General features: G+C 45.0%; 1 protein-coding gene across 3 annotated transcripts; it reads left to right on the forward strand.

The window, feature by feature from the left end:
• Positions 1-50: 50 nt before the first annotated feature.
• On the forward strand, positions 51-18219 carry NKAPD1 (NKAP domain containing 1). 3 transcript variants are annotated; one of them, XM_066606985.1, is made up of 7 exons: positions 51-105; positions 3897-3973; positions 6579-6676; positions 9044-9097; positions 10012-10164; positions 11673-11726; positions 13594-18219. In XM_066606985.1, exons 2-7 carry the CDS (start codon positions 3905-3907, stop codon positions 14096-14098), a joined length of 933 nt encoding a protein of 310 aa, XP_066463082.1. In that variant the 5' UTR covers positions 51-105; positions 3897-3904; the 3' UTR covers positions 14099-18219. The 3 variants fall into 3 exon arrangements, with proteins under 3 accessions (XP_066463082.1, XP_066463080.1, XP_066463079.1); XM_066606983.1 differs by having other exon boundaries at positions 67-140; XM_066606982.1 differs by having other exon boundaries at positions 73-270.
• The last annotated feature ends 3532 nt before the right edge of the window (positions 18220-21751 follow it).

The raw sequence follows: 21751 nt of genomic DNA on the forward strand, positions 1-21751 counted from the left end.
TTCCCCCTAACAACAAAGCCGCACACAAGACGTTCCGCCCCAAGACCTGTGTACTAGCGCTATTTCCGGGAGGAAGGGGAAGCGCCGACTCTGTTCTTCAGTGAGGTGGGAATCCTGTGTGGCCTCATCACAAATGTAATGTACGTAGTGTGACCACAGCTGAGGAGTAACGGAGAATGACTCTGAGGACGTGGAGCCCCGAGCGGAAGTGACCGTGTAATCACAATGTCCGCCCGACACCTCACCAGTCAGGAGGGATTAGCAGTCTTAGTACGTGGCAGGGGTCATGTTGGGGGCTGATATGTAGCATGTAGTTCTATGTGTGTAGGTGTCCCATATGTTGTGTAGTAATGTATATAGCAGGAGCAGTATATATGTTAGTGAATGTATACTTATATAGGTGGAGTATGTATTATTATATATGACGTATACAGGAGCAGGTATAGCCTTACTGTGGGAGGGGCTTATGTACGTCGTGCTAGTATGCGGCAGTGACATACGTGTATCGCTCTAGCATGCGGTCGGGGCCGTTGCGGCACACGTGACCCCTTTACACGCAAGATTGAGGCCGCTCTCACACGTGCCCACACAAAACGCTGCGTTCGAAACTGTTACTGCGATTTTGTGGGGCTTCTTTGAACCCCATTATTGTGATGGGTGATGAGATGCGTTAAAATGTAGAGCAAACAGCGTAGAATATCATGGCGTTTCGAACGCTAGTCTGCGAGGCCCTGTAAAAATTAATGAGAGTATCTTACAGCGTTTACGGCGGAGTTTTAATTGCCGCGCAAAACCCTCTAAAAAGTGGGCTGTGTGGGAGCAGCTGGAGGTCAACTGAACGCATCGGCGCTGGAACCATCGTGGATCCAGCACCAAATACTGGAAGACATAGCGCTGCGTGCTGCACTTCTTCCAGCAAAATGCCGTGCAGCTGTACAGCTGAGTGGAAATCGAATGGACACCATTATAGTCAATGGGGTCCGTTTGGTTCCGTCATAAGAGGCATCCCCTCGGCCAGGGGATTCCCCATTTCTGCTCCCCGAACAGAGCAGGAAACCAGAACCTCTGCCGCAGATGTGAAAGCCACCTTATGCGCATGGAGCCTCCTGACTCGCTCCTAAGGCTGCGTTCACACTCAGTAATTTTTGCTACGTTTATGAACTGCAGCTAAAAGAAGAAAAAAAACATTTAAAAAAAGCGCACTTTTTTTTTTTTTTACTGCTGCTAATGTTAAAAAACGTAGCAAAGTCGCTGAGTGCGAACGCCTTTTATTGGTCATGTTGAATTGTAGACGTCCAATCCTGCTGTTCTCGGGGAAGATTCGCCTCTGGCCATAGCTTTCTTCCCACTGAGAACTTATCGTGGTTGTCCGAACTGTGTGCGTCCGTGTTTGATGGCGGTCGGGGAATAGCTGTCATGCAAATGAGCATTGGACCAGCAGCGATTGAAGGGGTGTGAATGCTTTTACTACGAGGAGATCATATATTGCTCCAGCTGGACCCCCCGGGGTCCTCGGCCCAAGCTCTCCTTCCCCCCCCCCCCGGGGTCCTCGGCCCGAGCTCTTCCTCCCCCCCCCCCCGGGGTCCTCGGCCCGAGCTCTTCCTCCCCCCCCCCCCCCCCCCCCCCCGGGGTCCTCGGCCCGAGCTCTTCCTCCCCCCCCCCCCCCCCCCCGGGGTCCTCGGCCCGAGCTCTTCCTTCCCCCCCCCCGGGGTCCTCGGCCCGAGCTCTTCCTTCCCCCCCCCGGGGTCCTCGGCCCGAGCTCTTCCTTCCCCCCCCCGGGGTCCTCGGCCCGAGCTCTCCTTCCTTTCCCCCCGGGGTCCTCGGCCCGAGCTCTTCCTCCCCCCCCCCCCCCCCGGGGTCCTCGGCCCGAGCTCTTCCTCCCCCCCCCCCCCGGGGTCCTCGGCCCGAGCTCCTCCCCCCCCCCCCCCCCCCCCCGGGGTCCTCGGCCCGAGCTCTTCCTTCCCCCCCCCCCCCCCGGGGTCCTCGGCCCGAGCTCTTCCTCCCCACCCCCCACCCCCCCCCCCCCGGGGTCCTCGGCCCGAGCTCTTCCTCCCCCCCCCCGGGGTCCTCGGCCCGAGCTCTTCCTTCCCCCCCCCGGGGTCCTCGGCCCGAGCTCTTCCTTCCCCCCCCCGGGGTCCTCGGCCCGAGCTCTTCCTTCCCCCCCCCCCCCCCCCCCCCCGGGGTCCTCGGCCCGAGCTCTTCCTTCCCCCCCGGGGTCCTCGGCCCGAGCTCTTCCTTCCCCCCCGGGGTCCTCGGCCCGAGCTCTTCCTTCCCCCCCGGGGTCCTCGGCCCGAGCTCTTCCTCCCCACCCCCCACCCCCCCCCCGGGGTCCTCGGCCCGAGCTCTTCCTCCCCCCCCCCCCCCCGGGGTCCTCGGCCCGAGCTCTTCCTTCCCCCCCCCCCCGGGGTCCTCGGCCCGAGCTCTTCCTTCCCCCCCCCCCCGGGGTCCTCGGCCCGAGCTCTTCCTTCCCCCCCCCCGGGGTCCTCGGCCCGAGCTCTTCCTTCCCCCCCCCGGGGTCCTCGGCCCGAGCTCTCCTTCCTTTCCCCCCGGGGTCCTCGGCCCGAGCTCTCCTTCCCCCCGGGGTCCTTGGCCTGAGCCTTCCTTTCCCCCTGGGGTCCTCGGCCGGGAGGCCTCATGCACATAAACATAATCAGTGGGCTCCATCCACTTTTCTCTTGCTGGTGACGTATGCCACAACAGTAGCATAACATCGTGGTGTGAACCTAGCCTTATATGGCCGACACCTACGTGCACGACTCTGTTATATGACGAGAGGCATACACATATGACTGATATAGGGCAGGGGGGACATAAAGTGTACAGCACTCTGGTGTATGGCAAATGCATATGGGTGGCTTTACACCGTATGATTATCATCCAACTCATTCTGGAAAGAGTGAACACAAATGAACATTCTTCTGTGCAAACACGGCCACCAACAGGGTGACGAGCGGTAATTCTCTCACTAGTCATTTATTTTCAGTTCTAGAAGTCGTCTTGTGTGTAAAGTTGCGGTCATTTATATTTGAGCAACTTGCAAACAAATTTGCATGGAGGTCCAATCTAAGAATGCTATCTCGGCGAACTACTAACGAGCGATGGTCGCTCTGTGTACAGCCTTGAAATTACTTGTGTGTTTCAGTGACTTTTCTAAGCGACTATCTAACGGGCAACTTTACACGAAGCAACTGTGTGCGGCTCTATGTGGCAGGGTGTAGGGTAAGAGCTGACACTCATAGTTTCAGTTTATGTGATGGCGGCACAACTTTAGTTTGTGGTAGGGGGTATAACCATAATCTGAATCTAATATGTCTCAGGCCGGTTGCACATCTGCATCAGAACCTCCTAGTATAAATGGAGTATGTGGTTGGGGGTATTCAGAGGCAACAGATAAGTTAGGATAGTATGGTTTTCTATGATGAGACTCCTAACATGGGCACTACTTAAAAGGCAACCTATAGGCCTGTAGAACTAACACACAGCTTCTTCCTGATCAGTCTTCATCAGACTAGATGATGATTATCCATCCTCTGATCTATGAATACACCAATTTACAGAAGGCACAGTCTTCCCTTTATGGAACAGAAAGACTAAAATAACAGCATGCCAGACCCGTCAGATAATGGATACAATTGGCCTGACAGAACCTATTGTCTATAATGAGTTCTCTTAGGCTTCCGCCATGGTTTCCATCATCAATCTCACACACTTAATTATTTCCGGCACTCATGAAGAAAAACTCCGGACAAAGGCTCCTAACGAAATTATGACCGAGGGTGTGGGTTTCATGACCTTGTAAGATTGCGTGATGATGAGATCTAATGACAACCCTTTTACTCTAAGTGATTAGCCGCCGAGTGAATGCAACAACACTAATTCCACTTTATGTTTTGTAGATGGTAAGATGTCCCGGGTTCCACTTGGAAAAGTTCTGCTAAGAAATGTTATTCGGCACACTGATGCACATAACAAGGTTAGTAAGCCCAACAATTTGTTACTCTGTTCTGCACAGTTGTTTAATAGGTAATTCTACGTGTTGCTTCCTCTGAAACGGGTAAGGCCTCTCACACAGGAGCTTTCTACAGCGATTAACACGGCATTTTGAATGCCGCGGTATAACACTTCCATTGATTTCAATGGGGCCTTGCAGACGTGCGTTCGACCGCAGCGCTGGACGGCACTTTCCAGCGCCGTCTGCTCTGTTCTTCGACATTTAGTGCACCTCATCTCCCATCACAATGATGGGGTGCGCTAAAACATGCTGCGGCCGAAAACAAAAGTAAAATCGCGGCGCTTTGCCACGTCCATGTATGAGAGGACCCTTAGTTAGTAAAATATGAAGCCTGCTGTGGTCAGGAATGGAGCTCATGCACATGGCAGTATTACAGACCTGTATTACATGAACATGTAATAGATCGCTATAGGCCCATACTGTACCTCTGACATCATAGCATTTTTTTTCCTTCACGGATTCCGACAAAGTGCATAGGAAAAAATTGTGTGGTGCCCAGTTGCATTCTGCATTATATAGATATTTTCTCAAAGGCCTATGGGACTGTAATGCAATATCAGAGGGACTCTATATGGCACTGGACTGGCTCTGTACATGTGCCTTTAGCATATACATGCGCTATTAGAAAGCGCTATAAATTTTTATACATATTTTGTATGTCTCCTTGATGCTCCCTCTCTCCTTTGTGCATCTGTATATCTGTCACTTTCCAGATGCAGATCAGAAAGGGTATTATTTCTCCTTAAGGAGAGCACCTAGAAGGTGAGTGAGGAGACTTAAAAGGGGTTGTCTCGCGAAAGCAAGTGGGGTTAAGCACTTCTGTATGGCCATATTAATGCACTTTGTAATATACATCGTGCATTAAATATGAGCCATACAGAAGTTATTCACTTACCTTCCCTGCGCTGGCGTCCCCGTCTCCATGGCTCCGTCTAACTTCAGCGTCTAATCGCCCGATTAGACGCGCTTGCGCAGAAGGGTCTTCTGCCTTCGGGTCGGTCCGACAGCAGCGGCGTTTTGGCTTCGCCCCTTCTACGTGTCATCGCGTAGCTCCGCCCCGTCACGTGTGCCGATTCCAGCCTCCTGATTGGCTGGAATCGGCACACGTGATGGGGCGGAGCTACGCGGTGACGCGTAGAAGGGGGCGGAGCCAGAACACCGCTGCTGCCGGACCGAGCCGAAGGGAAAAGACCCTTCTGCGCAAGCGCGTCTAATCGGGAGATTAGACGCTGAAATTAGACGGCACCATGGCGACGGGGACGCTAGTAACGGAGCAGGTAAGTGAATAACTTCTGTATGGCTCATATTTAATGCACGATGTATATTACAAAGTGCATTAATATGGCCATACAGAAGTGCTTAACCCCACTTGCTTTCGCGAGACAACCCCTTTAAAGTGGTTCTGTCACTAAAAAAGAAAAATTCTATACTTATCTATTCCTCCCCCGTCAGTCTACTCACCAGATCTTCACCTCCCCTATCTTCACCTGTCCCCTGCAGTCCAGTGGGTCACTTCACCTCCAGCTGCCTGATTCTTCTCCTTCGTGTGAGGTTATGTACATCTGGTTGGCAGTCTTCTGCCTGCCAACCAATGTACGTTACGTCACAGCTCACAGGACAGCAGGGGGACTACCTATCTTCTTCAGAAATTGCTCATGCGAGCTGACTCCGAAATAGATTACAATTTCTTCCGGGGCAGTGAAGCTACAGCACAGGGATGTGACCTTCACTGACCAGCAGGAAGGAATTTGGGGAGTGCAGCCTTCATAACAAACTGGGCCCAGCGTGTGGTGTGGTGACCCAGGACACTGGAAAAGCTCAGCTAGGAGAAGATGTGCTAAGGAAACTGACAGGGAAGAAATAGGTAAGTATAGATTTTCTTTTTTTTTTAAATGACAAAACCCCTTTAAGGTCCTTTTACACACAATGATTATCATTCAAAAGATGGCTTTTGAGTGATAATCGTTGTGTGTAAATGTGTGCGCTTTTCGTCCATCGCTGACTTCCGGTCAACATGAAATCCTCATCCCTGATAAGAGGGACCGCACGCTGATAACATTCTTTAAAGCTGCTGTCCCGCTGGAGAACAATAATGATGTATTTAGAGAACAGACCACCCACTGTTTTCTAAATACATGCACTGAAGCACTAAAGGGCTGATTTGCCCATTAGTAGCTAATGCAAAATGATTGCTCAAAACTGTCAGTGTCTGACGAATTTTGAGCGATCATCTGTGTGTGTAAACGCACCTTTTAAAAGGCCATCTATGCTCCTCTGGGAAAAATGCAAATAAGCTAGATTGAACAATACCTCTTGGAAGGCATCATTCCTGCAAGTCAATGTTAGACTCTTTATAACATTGTTGTAAAGGCCTGTATAAAGAGTCTAACATTGACTTGCAGGAATGCTGCCTTCCAATTTCCAGATGCAGGCACACTTCCGCCCTGTTATTATTTTCCCCAGCTTGCTATTCTCCCAAGTGCTTACCCTCCATTTCAGATCCTAGCAAATTACAAGATCCTATATCCTAAAAACATGTTTTAAATCCACTTTTATGCTTGGACAGATCCAAGAAGAAACTGAAATGTGGAAGATTAGGGAACTAGAGAAGCAAACGGAAGCTTGTGGGACAAAGCGGAGGCGTGCGTCACCTGATCTTAACAGGTAAGTCATAGATACTCAAAACTACAGCTGTCTTCAGCATTAAAGGGGTTGTCCAGTTGTTAATTACTGATGGTCGATCCGCAGGATTGGTCTTTAATAGTAGATCAGCAGAAGTCCACCGCCCTAAATCCCCACTAATCATGCTAATTCACTAAACTGATTTCCCCAGGAAACCACTCCCTTACAAACCTGCGTGCCCAGGACATAAATGACCACCCGAAGGCTGCGGAATGAAAATCTGCAGCATTTTGTAAAAAAAAAGAAAAAAAAAGTTGCAAATTTGTTGTAGAAATTCTCAGTACCGTGTGAAGAGGATTTTTTTACCCCCACCACCACACGACTTCTGCAGCGAATCCTGCCAGTGTGAAAGCAGCCCTACCGTGATCAGTACACACTTCTGGAGGGCCAACTGATAACATTAGGTCTCCTTTTGATCAGGTTCCTGATCCTATCCAGCATTTGTATCAGGTAGTATAGTGTAGACAGCTATGCTCTTCTGCCTTGCAGAAATGCCAGGGAGGAGCAGGGACCTTATTGGTTTGCATTTTTTGTGAATTCAGATGCAACCCAAGACTGATATTTTAATGGTCGTTGTGTACATAATAATCAAGGCGGGACCCGCAGCATGAAGGTCATGGTAGAAGCAGTGAAAATCTTGACATGGGCCGAGGGGGGGGGGGGGAGGGAGGGTGCATTTAGCTAGTAGCAGGAGTTTAACACATTTTTGCTTCGTGTCTGCCTCCTAACGGCAGTAGCTATACCCACAGTCAAAGCCGTGTCCCCCAATGAAAGAGACGAGAAAGTGATTCTACGGTGAGTAAAAAATGTATTTTTTTTACCCATAGCAACCAATCACAGAACAGCTTTTATATTTAAAGTGCAGAATAAGGGATTAAAACTTTGCTGTGATTTGTTGCTATGGGCAACCAAGTTTTTCTTTTTAAATAGTTCCATAAATCTCCCCGATAGTTTTTTGAAGACCATATCCACCAAATTTTATTTCTTGAATGCAAAACAAAAAAACAACTTTGCAAATAGTCTTGATAAGCTTCCTACTGTTTTGTGTATACATTGTCTATGCTGACCTACAGTGTGTGTCTCCATAGCTGCAGACGCCAAATAATCCACCTTCTAGCTATCAAATGTACATGGTAGCAAGAAGCAGAGAATGGCTAAAAACTGTGATTGCGAAATCGGACTACACAAGGCTTGTTTGGAGCCTGTAACCATGGAGACCTATAGGTCTGCATAGGGGTTGTAGACACAAAACGTTAGGATATATACATTTTTTTTTTTTTTTACTTCAAATCTTTTTTATTAGATACATTTCTTTGCGTCTGAAGACACTTTTAACACACAATACAAAGAAGAAGAAAAACAAAAACAAAACCCCCAAGTGAATGTTTTCCATAAGTCTCTCTTGTACTGTCCCAGCATATTTTATAGAGTCCTTTGTTTTCCTGTTGCCATATAGGAAGAAATAAAAAAAAAAAAATTACTTTCCTTTGTTTCTTTGTACAATATTATTCGCCGTTGCCTGAAATTCAGGAGTTAGCACAGTATACTCCCGTCCTCCGATAGGTCATCCCTCATATACTTTGCTGGTCTTGCAGCCATCTCTCTGCTCCACTCTGAGCGCGGTGTCTGGTCTCCTCTCGACGTCTGCTCCCGCTCTGCGCGTGGGGGCGGCGCCATCTTGGATATGCTGGCCACTTGTTTTCCCGCTCCTCTTCTCCTCTTTGTGGCAAGTCATGGCTGTCTGGAGTGCCAGGACGGTCTCCAGAGTGTTCAGGCTACAGGAGGGGTCACTGCAGCGGTAAGATAGCCAGGTATTCTTGGTTACAGGATGGTTTGCAGGAGTTTAGCAGGTTAAACTCTGGCATCAGCTCACATCCCTGCTTTCTGGCATCAGCTCACATCCCTGCTTGGCTCCGCCCCCAAAACGATTAAAAATTTGCAAAATTGCATTATTTCTGATGATTTGGAACAATACCAATGGTTCCAAAGGTGACCTTGGTTTCTACTGGAGATTTTTTGATTTTAGTAGTTGGATTTGTGATGAGATGATCACTCTGTTACTTTGAACTTACTTTGGGTTACTTTGAAGTGGCAAAGCAAAAACGTAGTATTATTAGAACAGATTCTCCTTAATTTCTGCCGGTCTCAGCTTTTTTTTTTTTTACCTTTTTTATGTACTTGTGGTTTTATTGTAATGTATTGTACTTTTTCAAATTGTCATTGTGCTGTTACAATTTCTTTTCTGTGAGTTTAGAAGCTTTTCCTTTGCAGCTTTAGTCTGGAGATCTCCATGAAGTTATGCTGCAACTGTCTGAACACAATGTAACTGTGCCCCTCTCTCCTGTACAGGTGGGATCACAATGGGTATAAGGAGCTGTATCCAGAGGAGTTTCATGACAGCAGGTAGGCAACCTACCCCCCTGTACCACAGTCAAACTATTCATGCCAAACTCATTGAAATCAAAGGGTTCTATTCACTGCGTATTACGCTCACAATCAATGTGCGCATAATCTGCTCATGTGAACGAGCCCTTAACATACAATTACAATCAGCCATCTGAAGGCGACTATAAGGCTTTGGTGAAAATGATTCTGACGCGCCTGCGATAGAAGAGACCTATTCCGTGCTGGAATGGATGCCGTATTCAGCTTCTTTCCCATACGCAATTTTGTTGTTGCAGGCTTTTTGGACTCGTGAAAAACACTATGAAATTCATGCTTTTATAGCAAGCCTTTTTCTTCCCTCATTTTTGGTGTTTTTTTAGTTTTTATTACATGTTTTGGACAGGCGTTTTTTTCCAGGTAGATTAATTTTTACCTCTAGAGAAATCTATGGGAAAATGCTGAATAATTAGACCAGCTAGAACATGTGATGTTTTTAAGGGAAAAAAAGAAGAAAAAATGGACCCAAAAAGTGCCACATAAAAAAATGCCTGTAGTGCAATTCACAACTCCCTATTGACGTGGGCTGTGATATTTTTTTTGCCAAAAATGCGCAAAACAGGTGTTTTTTTTTTTACCTTAAAAATCCTGTGAAACCTCCCTTTGAGATGTCTTTCTCCCCTTGCTGCACTTGTCTTATTTTGTGGCTTGGAGAAGGGCCGGTATTCCCAAAACGTTTCTCTTTGTAAAGCGTGAGATGAGTAAAAGCAGGCATTTTGATGGCTACCTCCAGCTCTTTTCTATTGTATCAAGTTGGCAGTTTGCTGGAAAGCGTGAAGCACGGAGTTAAAACCCAGTTGTGCATGGGACTCGCATTTATTCTATATGTGCATCAGGTGGAGTTACTAGTGTCTCAAATCAATATTTAATCTTAGGAGCCGGATGAGATCTGATGGCTTTGATGCCGAAGGAAGTCAAGAAGGTCCAAAAAAGGAACCCGCGGCAGAAACGGCTCTGAGATCAAATGCGCTGAGTGTTCGCGCCCTGAACAAGAAGTACTATGAGTGCGAGTCCAGCATTGCTGACAGGTGAGTGTTTTACCTTTGTCATCCTGCAGGTGGCAGCATGGGAATGTATAAAATAGAACTGACTTTTAAGTCCCACTCTCAATAACACTAGATGAATCTCATGGCAAAATCCGCTATCAACAATGGGAGACGCAGCTTCAGACGGTGCAGTCTGCTTGCCGAGGCGGCTGTGCGATGCCCTATCTCTGTCCACCTGGCATCATACAGTTGCATTGGCAGACAAGCAGTCATGACTGATGCTGCATCGCCTGGCAGCATTTGTGAATTTTTCAGGGGGAAGTATCTAGAATTAATGACGTTACGAACAGTTTAGGTTTGTAATTTAACAGAAAAGCTAACATCTTATAGTAAAAATCAGAGGTCAGCTTTTTTTTCTTTAAATGTTCTGGGCAAAAGTGAAATCTGAATGATTTCTCCTGATCGCTTGCTATGAGCACCAAAGATAGATATTTTAAAGGAGGCCAATTCGTATGCAATCAAAATGTCTTTATTTGTTCACAGTCGTTTAAAGGGTTTTCCAGGATTTAACTATTTAATGTCCTTTAGTCAGGATAGGTCATCAATAGTTGAGCAGCGGGGGGCCTTCTACTTGGGATCCCTGCCGATGAGCTGTTTGCTGAGCCGTTGTCATTAGTAAGAGCGGGAAGTTGACAGCTCTGTCCACTTTGCAGCAGCCTGGGTTGCTATTGCAGGCACTGTTCCCATTGTGTTCAGTTGATGTAACCTGGGCTGCAGTTTGGACTAAGCTGTCTGCTTCCTGCTCTGTCCACACTGACAGCGGCACAGAGAACAGCTGATCGGTGGGGATTCTGAGTGGTGGACCTCTGACAATCAGTAGTAAAGACCTGGAAAACCCCTTTACACTGTGCATGGTTTTAAAGGGGCTGTAGCAGAATAACAAGTTATCTGCTATCCACAGGATGGGGGATAACTTGCTGATCAGTGGGGGTTTCACTACTAACACCTCCACTAATCCTGAGAACAGGGGTCCTGTTTTTCCCACTCTTTGTCACATCACACAGAATGCAGTGTTGGCCACACATGCATGTTTGCTGTACCATTCATTTCAGAGGGGCCGATGGAAATACCTAACAGTAAGTTTGCTAGCTCCACAGTCCCACTGAAAATGAATGGAGTGACAGTGCCTTTGCATTCAATCTCCTCCTCACTGCGAGAGGTGCAGTAAGCCTGCAGTGAGGGGGACGATGAGACGCCCATTGATCAGCAAGTTATTCCCTATCCTGTGGATAGGAGATAACTTGCAATTTTGTTTCTTCTTTGAATAATATGAAGAAATATATTTTTAGAATAAATGGTCTAAGTCTTTTTACGCCAATATATGAACTGTGGCATGTAATAAATGTAAAACTGACAAGTGCAGGTAGACTTGTTATATCATCAGTCATTGCTCATTACAGGCAATATCCATCCGAGAGTCACTTATTGTTCTTCATTGGTAAATCATTTAATACAGTTGCATAAAGCTTTTGCATTTGTATGTTTTCCAGGTGGGGACATAGTGGTTATAAGGAGCTCTACCCTGACGAATTTGACACAGACAGGTATGTGTGATGAAACACAGTAGGACTTAGATCTCTGTCAGTCAGTACGAAGGAGAATAGCACTAAACATAATATTCTCTGTTGCACTTCCTATAAGGCACAGCCTACCCCCACTCCTTTGTCACTCATGTTGCATTATACTATTATATGTGTGAATTGCATATTACGGAATTTGCAGGATAATGCATCATGTTCCCTTATAGTCGAATGCTTAATTTACGCAGGACGACTGTCGTCTAAACCAGGGGTCCCCAACTCCAGTCCTCAGGGACCACCAACAGGTCATGTTTTCAGAATATCCTATAGTAAGAACACCTGTGGCAATGTCTGAGGCACCGACAATAATTACATCACCTGTGCAATACTGAGGGAATCCTGAAAACACGACCTGTTGGGGTGCCTGAGGACTGGAGTTGGGGAACACTGGTCTAAACAAGCCCACGATGGGTGACATCACCGCTAGTTGTTTGCGCTCATGCACAATGTTTAGACAGGCAGACCATTGCTCACTGTTCGCTCAGCACTTCGTATTCCATGTGACACACTGAGCGAGGAGCGTTTAGACACAGCGAGAAGTGAGCGAGCCAGCGATGATTTTTATTCTGGTTGAAACTGAGCGACAAACGAAAAGTAAACGACTGATGGCATTAAGTCGAAACGATTATGGCACATTTTTTTTTTCATTTTAACGTATTTTGCGTGGCAATCGTTATGTGTAAATGGCCCTTAAAGGGGTTGTCTCGCGGTAAACATCAAAATTTTACATTACACCATTCCCAGTCACCCCCCCCCCCCCCCCCCGGCATAAAATAGCAATTTAAAGCGGTTTTTAAACCGCTTGCTACTCACCGATCCGACGAAATATGGAGTTATATAAATCTTCTCCCTAAGATGGCCGCCGGTCCTTTCCCAGGGATGAACTGCAGTCTTCTCCCATGGTGCACCATGGGCTCTGTGCGTTCCATTGCCGATTCCAGCCTCCTGATTGGCTGGAATCGGCACACGTGACGGGGCGGAGCTACGATGACGACGCAGTGACCAGCTCTCTGGCACGAGCGGCCCAATTCACCAGGCAGAAGACCGCACAGCGCAAGCGTGTCTAAAAAAGCAAGAAGCCAGCGAAATTAGACGGATCCATGGAGACGAGGACGCCAGCAACGGAGCAGGTAAGTGAATAACTTCTGTATGGCTCATATTTAATGCACAATGTACATTACGAAGTGTATTAATATGGCCATACAGAAGTGTATAACCCCACTTGCTGCCGCGAGACAACCCCTTTAAGAGCGAACCTAGTGACAGTCTGTAATATAACCTGTTCAGGTCTATTCTACAGCTTGTACTTTCTTCTAGACTTTGGTACTCACCGTAAAGTCTCTTTCTCGTCTCGTCCACTGGGGTACACAGCTCTAAACCATGGGATATAACGGTGTACCCCAATGGGACAGACGAGTAAAAGGGATTCCCTTTTCAAATATCAGGATTGGGATTGACATGTCTCGAATGCCCCACCCTTCTCCACGGTGAGATTGCAAGGTGTCATGGCAGCTTGGGGCTTTCTGAATGTCCCTGTGGCATGTCGTAATAGAATTCCTGTCAAAATATTATACTCTAGTATTACATTATACTTTATAAACAATCGCAAATTAAAGAACCCTTAGGGTTATACAAGTGGATAACGACGGTATATAAGAGCAACTTTCCTTTTTGGCTCGTAGAGGGAGTCCCAAGGAGAAGGACATTGCAACCGCCCTCTGACATCGATCTAAAATATTATTACAGCATTGAAACTGTTCTTAGTATCTAAGTGTGCTTTAAATGGTGTGGGCTTATTTAATCAGATGCTGATGACCTTTCCTTTTTACAGTGATGCAGAGGAAAGAGGAAGCAAAAGGACAACCAATGGAGAAGAGAAAACCAGGCGTAAAGAGCAGAAGGAGCAGGAATCCCATAAACGCAAGCGGTCAAAAAAGACTCACAAGAAAAAGCAGAAGAAGCGTTCACACAAAAAGCTGAAGAAGAGGAAAAAAGAACAGGAGGATAGTACAGAATCCTCAAGTGAAAGTGACAGTTCAGAGCATGTGGAAAAGAAACCAAAGAAGTCCAAGCGGAAGAAGAAGACTCGGAAAAAGAACTCGAAAAAGCAACCATCATCGTCCGGACAAGACAGTGACACCTCCAGCAACGAGATGAGCAGCACTGAAGATCATGATCCAGAGGAGCATAAGGAACGATGGACAGAGAAATCCAGCAGGAAACATCAGCGAAGATCAAAATCGAAAAAAGACTCCGAAACAGAAGCCAGGAAAAGCAGGAGGACCAACTGGAAAGTGGCCAAAGACGAGAGCTCGGAAAGTTCTGATGACGACTAGATAAGCTGCTCCACCTCAGACTGGTTTAGGCGAATACAAACAATATAAATAAGCTGATGCTTATACAACATTTCATATGTGCAATATGACTTTTTTGATAGAGAACAATGCTGATAATTTTTTTTTTTTTTAGCCATCCCCACCAATTGTTGGTAATTTGAGTCTTTGAATTGAAGGAGATTTACAAAGGCATCTAGGTCAGCATGCAACTTTTACAAGTGTTTCCTTCCTAAGAATTTTTTTTTGTAGTATACAAGTTATTGTGCTGTGGAATAAATGTCAAGTAGAAGCTCGGCCACAACAGAATTATTCGTATTACCAATGTAGTACCAATGGATGAAAAATCTACCGGATCTTGTAACATAGTATGTTTGTTCTGAAGGAGATTAATAATAATAATACAAGGAATGCAGATGGAGAAGGGAATGGATCATCTGATGCAAACACTTGGAGAAGAACCGCTGCCAGCAGAAGTGCTGCTGAAGCCAGAAGTTTAATCACACCTTTATTGTAGACAACGTGTTTCGAAACAGGACTCCTTCCTCAGCTCCATGTTAGACGTGTAGTGCAGATATTAATCAGGGATGAGTGTCCTTGATGTACAGAGATTTATTTTTTAAATGAAAAACAGTTATGAATGTTTTATGCAAATATATGCCTGTATTTATTTCCCAGGAAATAGTCGCTTTAGCCAATTCTAGTCTCCCATTCCTAGTCTCATTCTTGTGCAAATGAGAATAGGGCTGATCCCTCTACAAATTTTTGAAGGGTTGTCACAGTGCAGACACTATAAAGTGTCCTCTAAGCCTCTTTTTTTTTTAGCAGGCTAAACATTCCAGATCCTTTAACAATTCCTTGTAGGACGTGATTTGCAGACCGCTCACTATCTTGGTAGTTGTTCTCTACACTTGCTCCAGTTTATCAATGTCTTTTTTAAAATTTGGGGTGCCCATAACCCGACACAGTATTCCAGATGAGGTCTGGCCAAGGAAGAGTAGAGGGAGGTAATTACCTCACGTGATCTAGAGTCTACATCCTAGAATAGTGTTTGCCTTTTTTTGCTGCTGCATCACACTGTTGACTCATGTTCAGTAGGTGAACCATTAGTATAGCCAAGTCTTTTCCACATATGCTGCTTCTTAGTCCAATTCCTCCCATTCTGTATGTGCTGTTTTTCATTTTTCTTCCCCAAATGTAGGACTTTTTGCATTTCTCCTTGTTAAATACGATTCTGCTAGTCGCCGCCCACTGTTCAAGCTTTTCTAGATCTTTTTGAATCCTTTTTCTTCTCTAGTGTTAGCTATCCCCCCTTGGCTTTGTGTCTTCGGCAAATTTGATCAGTTTTCCCTCGATTCCCTCATCCAGATCATTTCTAAAAATGTTGAACAATACTGGGCCCAGGACCGAGTCTTGTGGTGCCCCACTTAACACAATCAGATGTGTACTAATCTGGTTAATGTCTAGTATCGCCACTGATTGGAGCTGGGGAGACAAATGATCCCTTTCTAACAATCCCTAAACAGTCTTTTTACTTTCTGCATCAGGAGTAGAGTACCAATATTTTCACTTATCAAATCTGTAAGACAATGCTTGGAGTTTCACTATTGCTCTTATTAGTGGATTGTCCAATACATTGTGGTATAAGCCATCAGTACAATAGTACTAGCAACCCCCCATCCCACCCAGTTATCTAGTTTACTCTTTCAGGTGCTGTCATAGGTGTAATTTTCCCCTTACTGCTCTGTTAACGTGTAGAAATGGTTAAAAAAAAAAAGTCTGGTTTCAAACATAATTAAAATAGAAAAGTGCCTCAGATAGTCCATGGACCTTGGGATAAGAGTTAGAGATCTAGGAGGTTCCTGTTTCATGTCTAGAGTGAGGTGGGCTGTCTCATAGGTGCTGGTAAGGGCTCATGGAAAACTGAATACCGGTAAATAATCTTGTTTCTGTCTGAGTTTCAGACTGATCTGGAATCTATTTATTTGAATGGTTGTATCTACAAGGACTTTTTTTTCACTCTGATGAGTAGTCCAAGTAAAAAAACAATTGCAGCATATTCTAATCTTGTTCAATTCTCGCCGCGGGACCCGCCCCGAGCACCTGCAGAGAGCAGCGCGTACTCGCCCGCGCCCCACAGCTCCGGATCTTTCATGTGCCGGCAGCTGGCGCATGTGCAGACCGGAGCCGGCGAGTGACGTTTCTGTGCGGGGCTCTGCGAGCCTCGCACAGAAATAGAACATGCCGCGGTTTGTTTGCCGCGTGAGATTTCGCGCAGCCAAACCACGGCCATCTGCATGGGATTGCGTTTGTTAACGCAATCCTATGCGGGCTTCTAGCGACGGAAATCCCGCCCGTCTGCAGGCGGCCTATTAGAGGCTGACATAAAAGTGTATAAATAAGTGTAAAAAATACTCTACTTAAATTTAAGCCTAAAGTGGCCAACCCTGTTAATGTACACTTCGTAAATTACCTACAATTCAGCTGATTCTGTAATAGCTATCAGTCACAATGTCCTGTCCCATGGTGAATTCGGAAGTTTTGTTAACATCCCATTCCTTCCCTGGTGTTTTCTCTTCAGGCCAGGGAAATACATGGCACATCACTAGAGATGGCACGTACATGGCCCGGATGGATGCCAAGACTATCCTAATAACTCTACAGGCATGTACAGTCCTTTCGGGACCCTGCTCATGAGTGGAGTCTTGTTGGACATAGTTGACCGTGTGATTGAGTGGAATGAGCAGGTTAAATGTAATGAGGTTAATTCTGATTCTTGCCGAATAGTGAGAAGTTTATGCTAGGAACGTTGGGTAATTGATTCTAGGGGATTCGTGAAGTGATGTAGTTGGATTGGGAATGGCTTGTTTTAAAAATCAGCAAAAACGTTATTTGGGTGGGTTTGTGGGCCGCTGATTCTGTATGCTCGGATAGCTTTTATAAATGATACAGGCCTCAGAAAAACCCCTTTTAATCTTATTTTTGTGTCTATTCATCTATCTATTGAGTACTGTTATATGATGTGTATTATAAAAGTATGTACTTTTTTAATTTTTTATTCTAAATGTGTAACTGCAAATGTTTTTGCCTATCTGCCCCCTGTGATCCGTGCTCCTTGTATATCCAGGACACACATCCCAGTGTCATCTCTGCATTACCCTTGTGCTAACATGGACTCGAGCACAAAATAACTTCTGTTTTAAAACATGTTCTCGTCCTTTACTTCTGGCAGCTCTGTCACGGATTGGATTATCTGCGAAGATACTTGTACAGCTCAGCACAGGAGCATGAAATTACAAGTGTGCTGGCGGGTACTTGTAACTTCTTACAGGAGCATGACAAGTTATTAATTGTGAAACCTAGGGGCACTATTGTCGTTCTGGCTTATAACATAATGCATAAGGCTGAAGAAAAACAGACGTCCATACAATTATTATCCTGCAATGTTGATCCAGAAGAAGGCAAAAACAACAACCCCATGAGGTAGAAGTCAATTTTCCTCGTTTTAGGGAAAAATTCCTTCCCAACTCCAAATCTTGTAATTGGAATGGATCCCTGACTCAACAATCCTTCTGAAGTATCTAGTGACTATAACAAATGTTCATTTCAGACTTCTATTACTAGAAACATATTAAAAATGTTTGACTATTTTGTGCTTGACTAAACGACATGATATTCTACATTTATAGTGTCTCTATAGTAATACTCCCAAGGAAGTTGCATAAGATTAGGGAAGATGAACTATTTTTCTCCAGACGGGGCGCCACTCTTGTTCATTGGTTGTGTCTGGTATTGCAGCTCAGTCCGTTTTAGTTGAGTGGAGCTCAACTGCCATACTAGACATTGACCAATGATTAAGAGTGGTGCGGTTTCTGAAAGGAAGAACATGACAGACCTTTCAAAGGTTCTTAGGGTTGGCTATTATGAGCGGTAGGTCTAACAATCATACAGGTATAGGTTTTGCTTTGGTAGGAGATATTCGGCTGGTTCGGTGTACATACTGTAAGATGGCTGTATGGTTATTCAGTGTATAACTAGTTTACGTTATTGTTACAAGCACCACTGTTTTGTTCAAATTTTATGACCCGTATATCATCTTAGATCTATTACAAAATTGCAGAGGATGTGTGTTGGTTCATGTATTTTGTGATGCTGTTCTCTTTTCAGTTCATATCTCTCTTTAATCCCATATTAAAGTGAACCAAAGATCGCTGTGCAGCCCTACGACCTCACGCTGTTGCTAAAGTCAATGCGATCGCGTTGTGACTTGCAAGTTGCTGCAACTGCGGATTGTAAGAAATCCACTAAAGTTGGATTTTCTGCATTCTGCGGGTCTATCACTGCATCTTGTGCTTTGTTCTGCAACCTCATTGACAGTAGGAGGTCGTAGAGCTACACAGCCATCTGTGGTCATGCAGCTGAAGTAGTCATGTAACCCTAGCCTAATGGTTTACTCACGAAGAAAAGGTTTTTTTTTCTTAAATAGAGGCCGGTTTCTGATAGGGCATATCGAAAGGGATGGATAAAGCAAGTCCTTGCCGATGTCCGGTGGATGTAGCATTGACTGTTATCCATCCCTCTGCCTATTGATCTTGGGGCTCGTTCACACCTCCGTTAGGGCTTTCTTTCCTCTGTTCTGTTCTTGGAGCAGAAAAACTGAATTAGAGCTTAAATAAATGTTCCCCCTTTTTTCCACATTGATTTCAGTGTTTTTTGTTTTTTTCTTAAGCTGTAGGCTTTCAGTTTTCTTATGTCGCATCAGGGTTTCCGTGTTTTTACTGGAACAAATAGTGCAGGCTGCAAGTCCCTCTGTTCCGTTAAAAAAACGGGCACCTAATGCAACAGAAGCAAACGGAAACATTTATTTCAGTTGTAATTCCATTTCTCTGCTCCAAAAACAGGAGAGAGCGAGAGACAGAAAGCCCTGAAGAAGGTGTAACAGTCTGAACGAGTCTGTAAACTTAGTCCACACTGCGAAACATTCTTTGCAGACAAGTTGTGACAGGTTTCTATGAATAGATTAAATGTGTTTGGGGTTTGTTTTCAAAATGTTTGTAAGCAGCTTACAAACAATGTACAAACTTGCATGTTATGGAGAAGGAAACAATGGGGGAGATTTATAAAACTCTAAAATGACAACTGTCTTTGTTGCCCCTAGCAACCAATCACAGCAGAACTTTCAGTTCGTATTCTGTCTTTGAAAAGTGAAAGCCGTTATGTGATTTGTGGGTATGGGCAGCAAAGACTGTTTTAGAAGTCCTCCCCCACTTCAAATGGAGAGCAAGAGCCAGTCTTCATCTCTGGACATGTTTTAACAGAGTTTAGTTACCTCTGCATAACATGACCATTGGCAGAATAATTATTCGAAAGAGCGAATTCAAACAAGAGTTGTTCAGTGTAAACGTGGCCGGTGATGAGTTAGGCCAGATTTATACGTTTTGGGGCAATGGGCGTTCTGCATTTGTACACACAAGTGGATTTTTTTACAGTAGTTTTGCGCACTCAAAAAAACAAACAAAAAACACAACCATGCTCCCACCCATTGGAATGGGCAGTTAGTGTAATGAGTACAATACGTGCTTTCTCTGCACAGGAACATAGGCCATGCTGTGTATTTTTTTGCACAACCTAAATGTACACGCAAAATACACGTATGTAAATGAAGCTATTGAAAGCAATGGGTTCTATTCTCTGTGTATTGTGCATGCAAATATGATCGTGTGAATCCGGCCTTAGCAGAAGTTGTTCATTTTGTTTCAGCGTACAGAAAAAATCCCCGCTGGTTGATCTGAAGTTCTCTAGTGTAAAGTCACAGCCATTTGTAGATGAAGAACTTGCGCCTCAGTATGGGGCAACAACTTTTTGATACAACGATCAATGGCTGCACAACTTTTTGAAACAATGATAGTTGATCTGTGTAAAGGTACCTTTTGTGAACGATGGGCTTGTTGAGCTGCACTGTCAACATCTAATTCGCTTATTTTTACCTATGTGGATGCGGTCGTCCCACAAAATACATTGCGACATCACGCTCAGAGTAAAAAACAAAATTTTTCTACTGGAATGAGAGACCTACAATTTTTTTTACACTTTTTAAAAAGATGCGTGTTATAAGTCTCTAACAACCTCATTCCACTCAAACTCCTCTCCCTTTTCTACACAGTTTTAAAAAGTGGAGTGCGAAGCGTAACATTATTTTTAATGTAAATCAATAGTAAAATTTCTTTAAATTTATTTCACCCCTCCCCCACCTCCAGAAGACAGTCTAAGGCTAATTTCACAGGGGCGAATGCAATATCAGGTCATGAAGCGCGGCCTGATATTGCGCTCTCCAACGTGCGATTTTCCTGTTGATGTGTCTTTGTATCAAAAATGTCTTGCATCACTTTGAGGACGTAGTGATCTGCTGCTGCGGTAGGGGATCGCCGAATCTTTCCCATTGTTTTCAACGGGAAACACTGCACTACCTTACATCTAGCACGCAGTGCAATGCTTTGCCCGCCCCATTGAAAACAATGGGCAATGCGAGGGCACACCCAAAGATAGGACATGCCACGACTTTTTTTTCCTGCATCGGGATGTGATAAAAAATGACTCATTTGTATGACCCGATTCAAAAGAATAGGGTTTATATTTGCACGTCTCGCAAAGCACAAATGTCACATGAGAATCTCGGCCATGAGAAACCGGCTTTAGTGCTATTTTACAAACTCATTTTCTTATGCCTGTTGTATAATCTATACCTACAGAAGTAAATGTTTAAAATGTCCCACGCTGCATGCAAATTGTGCTTCGAGTGGTCCAGTGGGTTAGCTGGACCAACATTCTTGACTGGAGATTGATTCAAAAACTCGCCCCTTTCTGCCTTAGGTAGGTGGATGTTGTGGCTGTGTCCTCTACAGGACACATCTTGTGTATCTGCAGTGAGAGCACAGACAGGCCAACTAATGTGTCCAAATGCACAACTCATCTTCCTTAGGAAAGATGGGCTATAATGACTGCACAATTGCTGTTTAAGTGAAACAGAAAGGTCACACCAGAGTGGGCAAAAGAGCTCAAAAATTGGATCAGTTTCTGAAATGAAAGCCAAATGAAGTCCAACATGCTCCTAGATGGGGGTCTCTAATAAAGTAGCCATTCAGTGTATAAGGGCTTATTGTGAGAGAAAATTTAATATCTCCTCCACAAGAAGTTCGAGATGTTTTTATGTGTGAGAGGGCAGAGACCGAAAACCCCACTAGTTTTTGGAACAAAGCGGTACAATGACTCTGCCAAGACTTGTCTGCCGTGGCTTTCGTCAATGGCTTTACTATCTCAGCGGAGAGCCATGTGCTGTTGAATAGAGTTGCAGAGTGCAAAAAGAGTATGAGCACCTACCTATATCTAAATAACAGTACAGTGTCTGAAAAATATCACCAATACCTTACGCTGAATAGTATCTCCAATAGTAACCGAACAAAAACCTCATACAGATGTAAACTATTGCCCTAATATAGCCCTATTCCCATTTGTACAAGGAAAGACTAGAAGCAATGGGATGAGACTGAAAGGGAAGAGAAACAGAGTAGATATTAGAAAAAACTTTTTGATAGTAAGGGTGACAATGAGTGGAACAGGTTGCCACGGGAGGTGGTGAGTTCTCCTTCTATGGAAGTG

The sequence above is a fragment of the Eleutherodactylus coqui genome, chromosome 6 (assembly GCF_035609145.1).
Source record: "Eleutherodactylus coqui strain aEleCoq1 chromosome 6, aEleCoq1.hap1, whole genome shotgun sequence".
NCBI classification, from domain to species: Eukaryota; Metazoa; Chordata; class Amphibia; order Anura; family Eleutherodactylidae; genus Eleutherodactylus; species Eleutherodactylus coqui.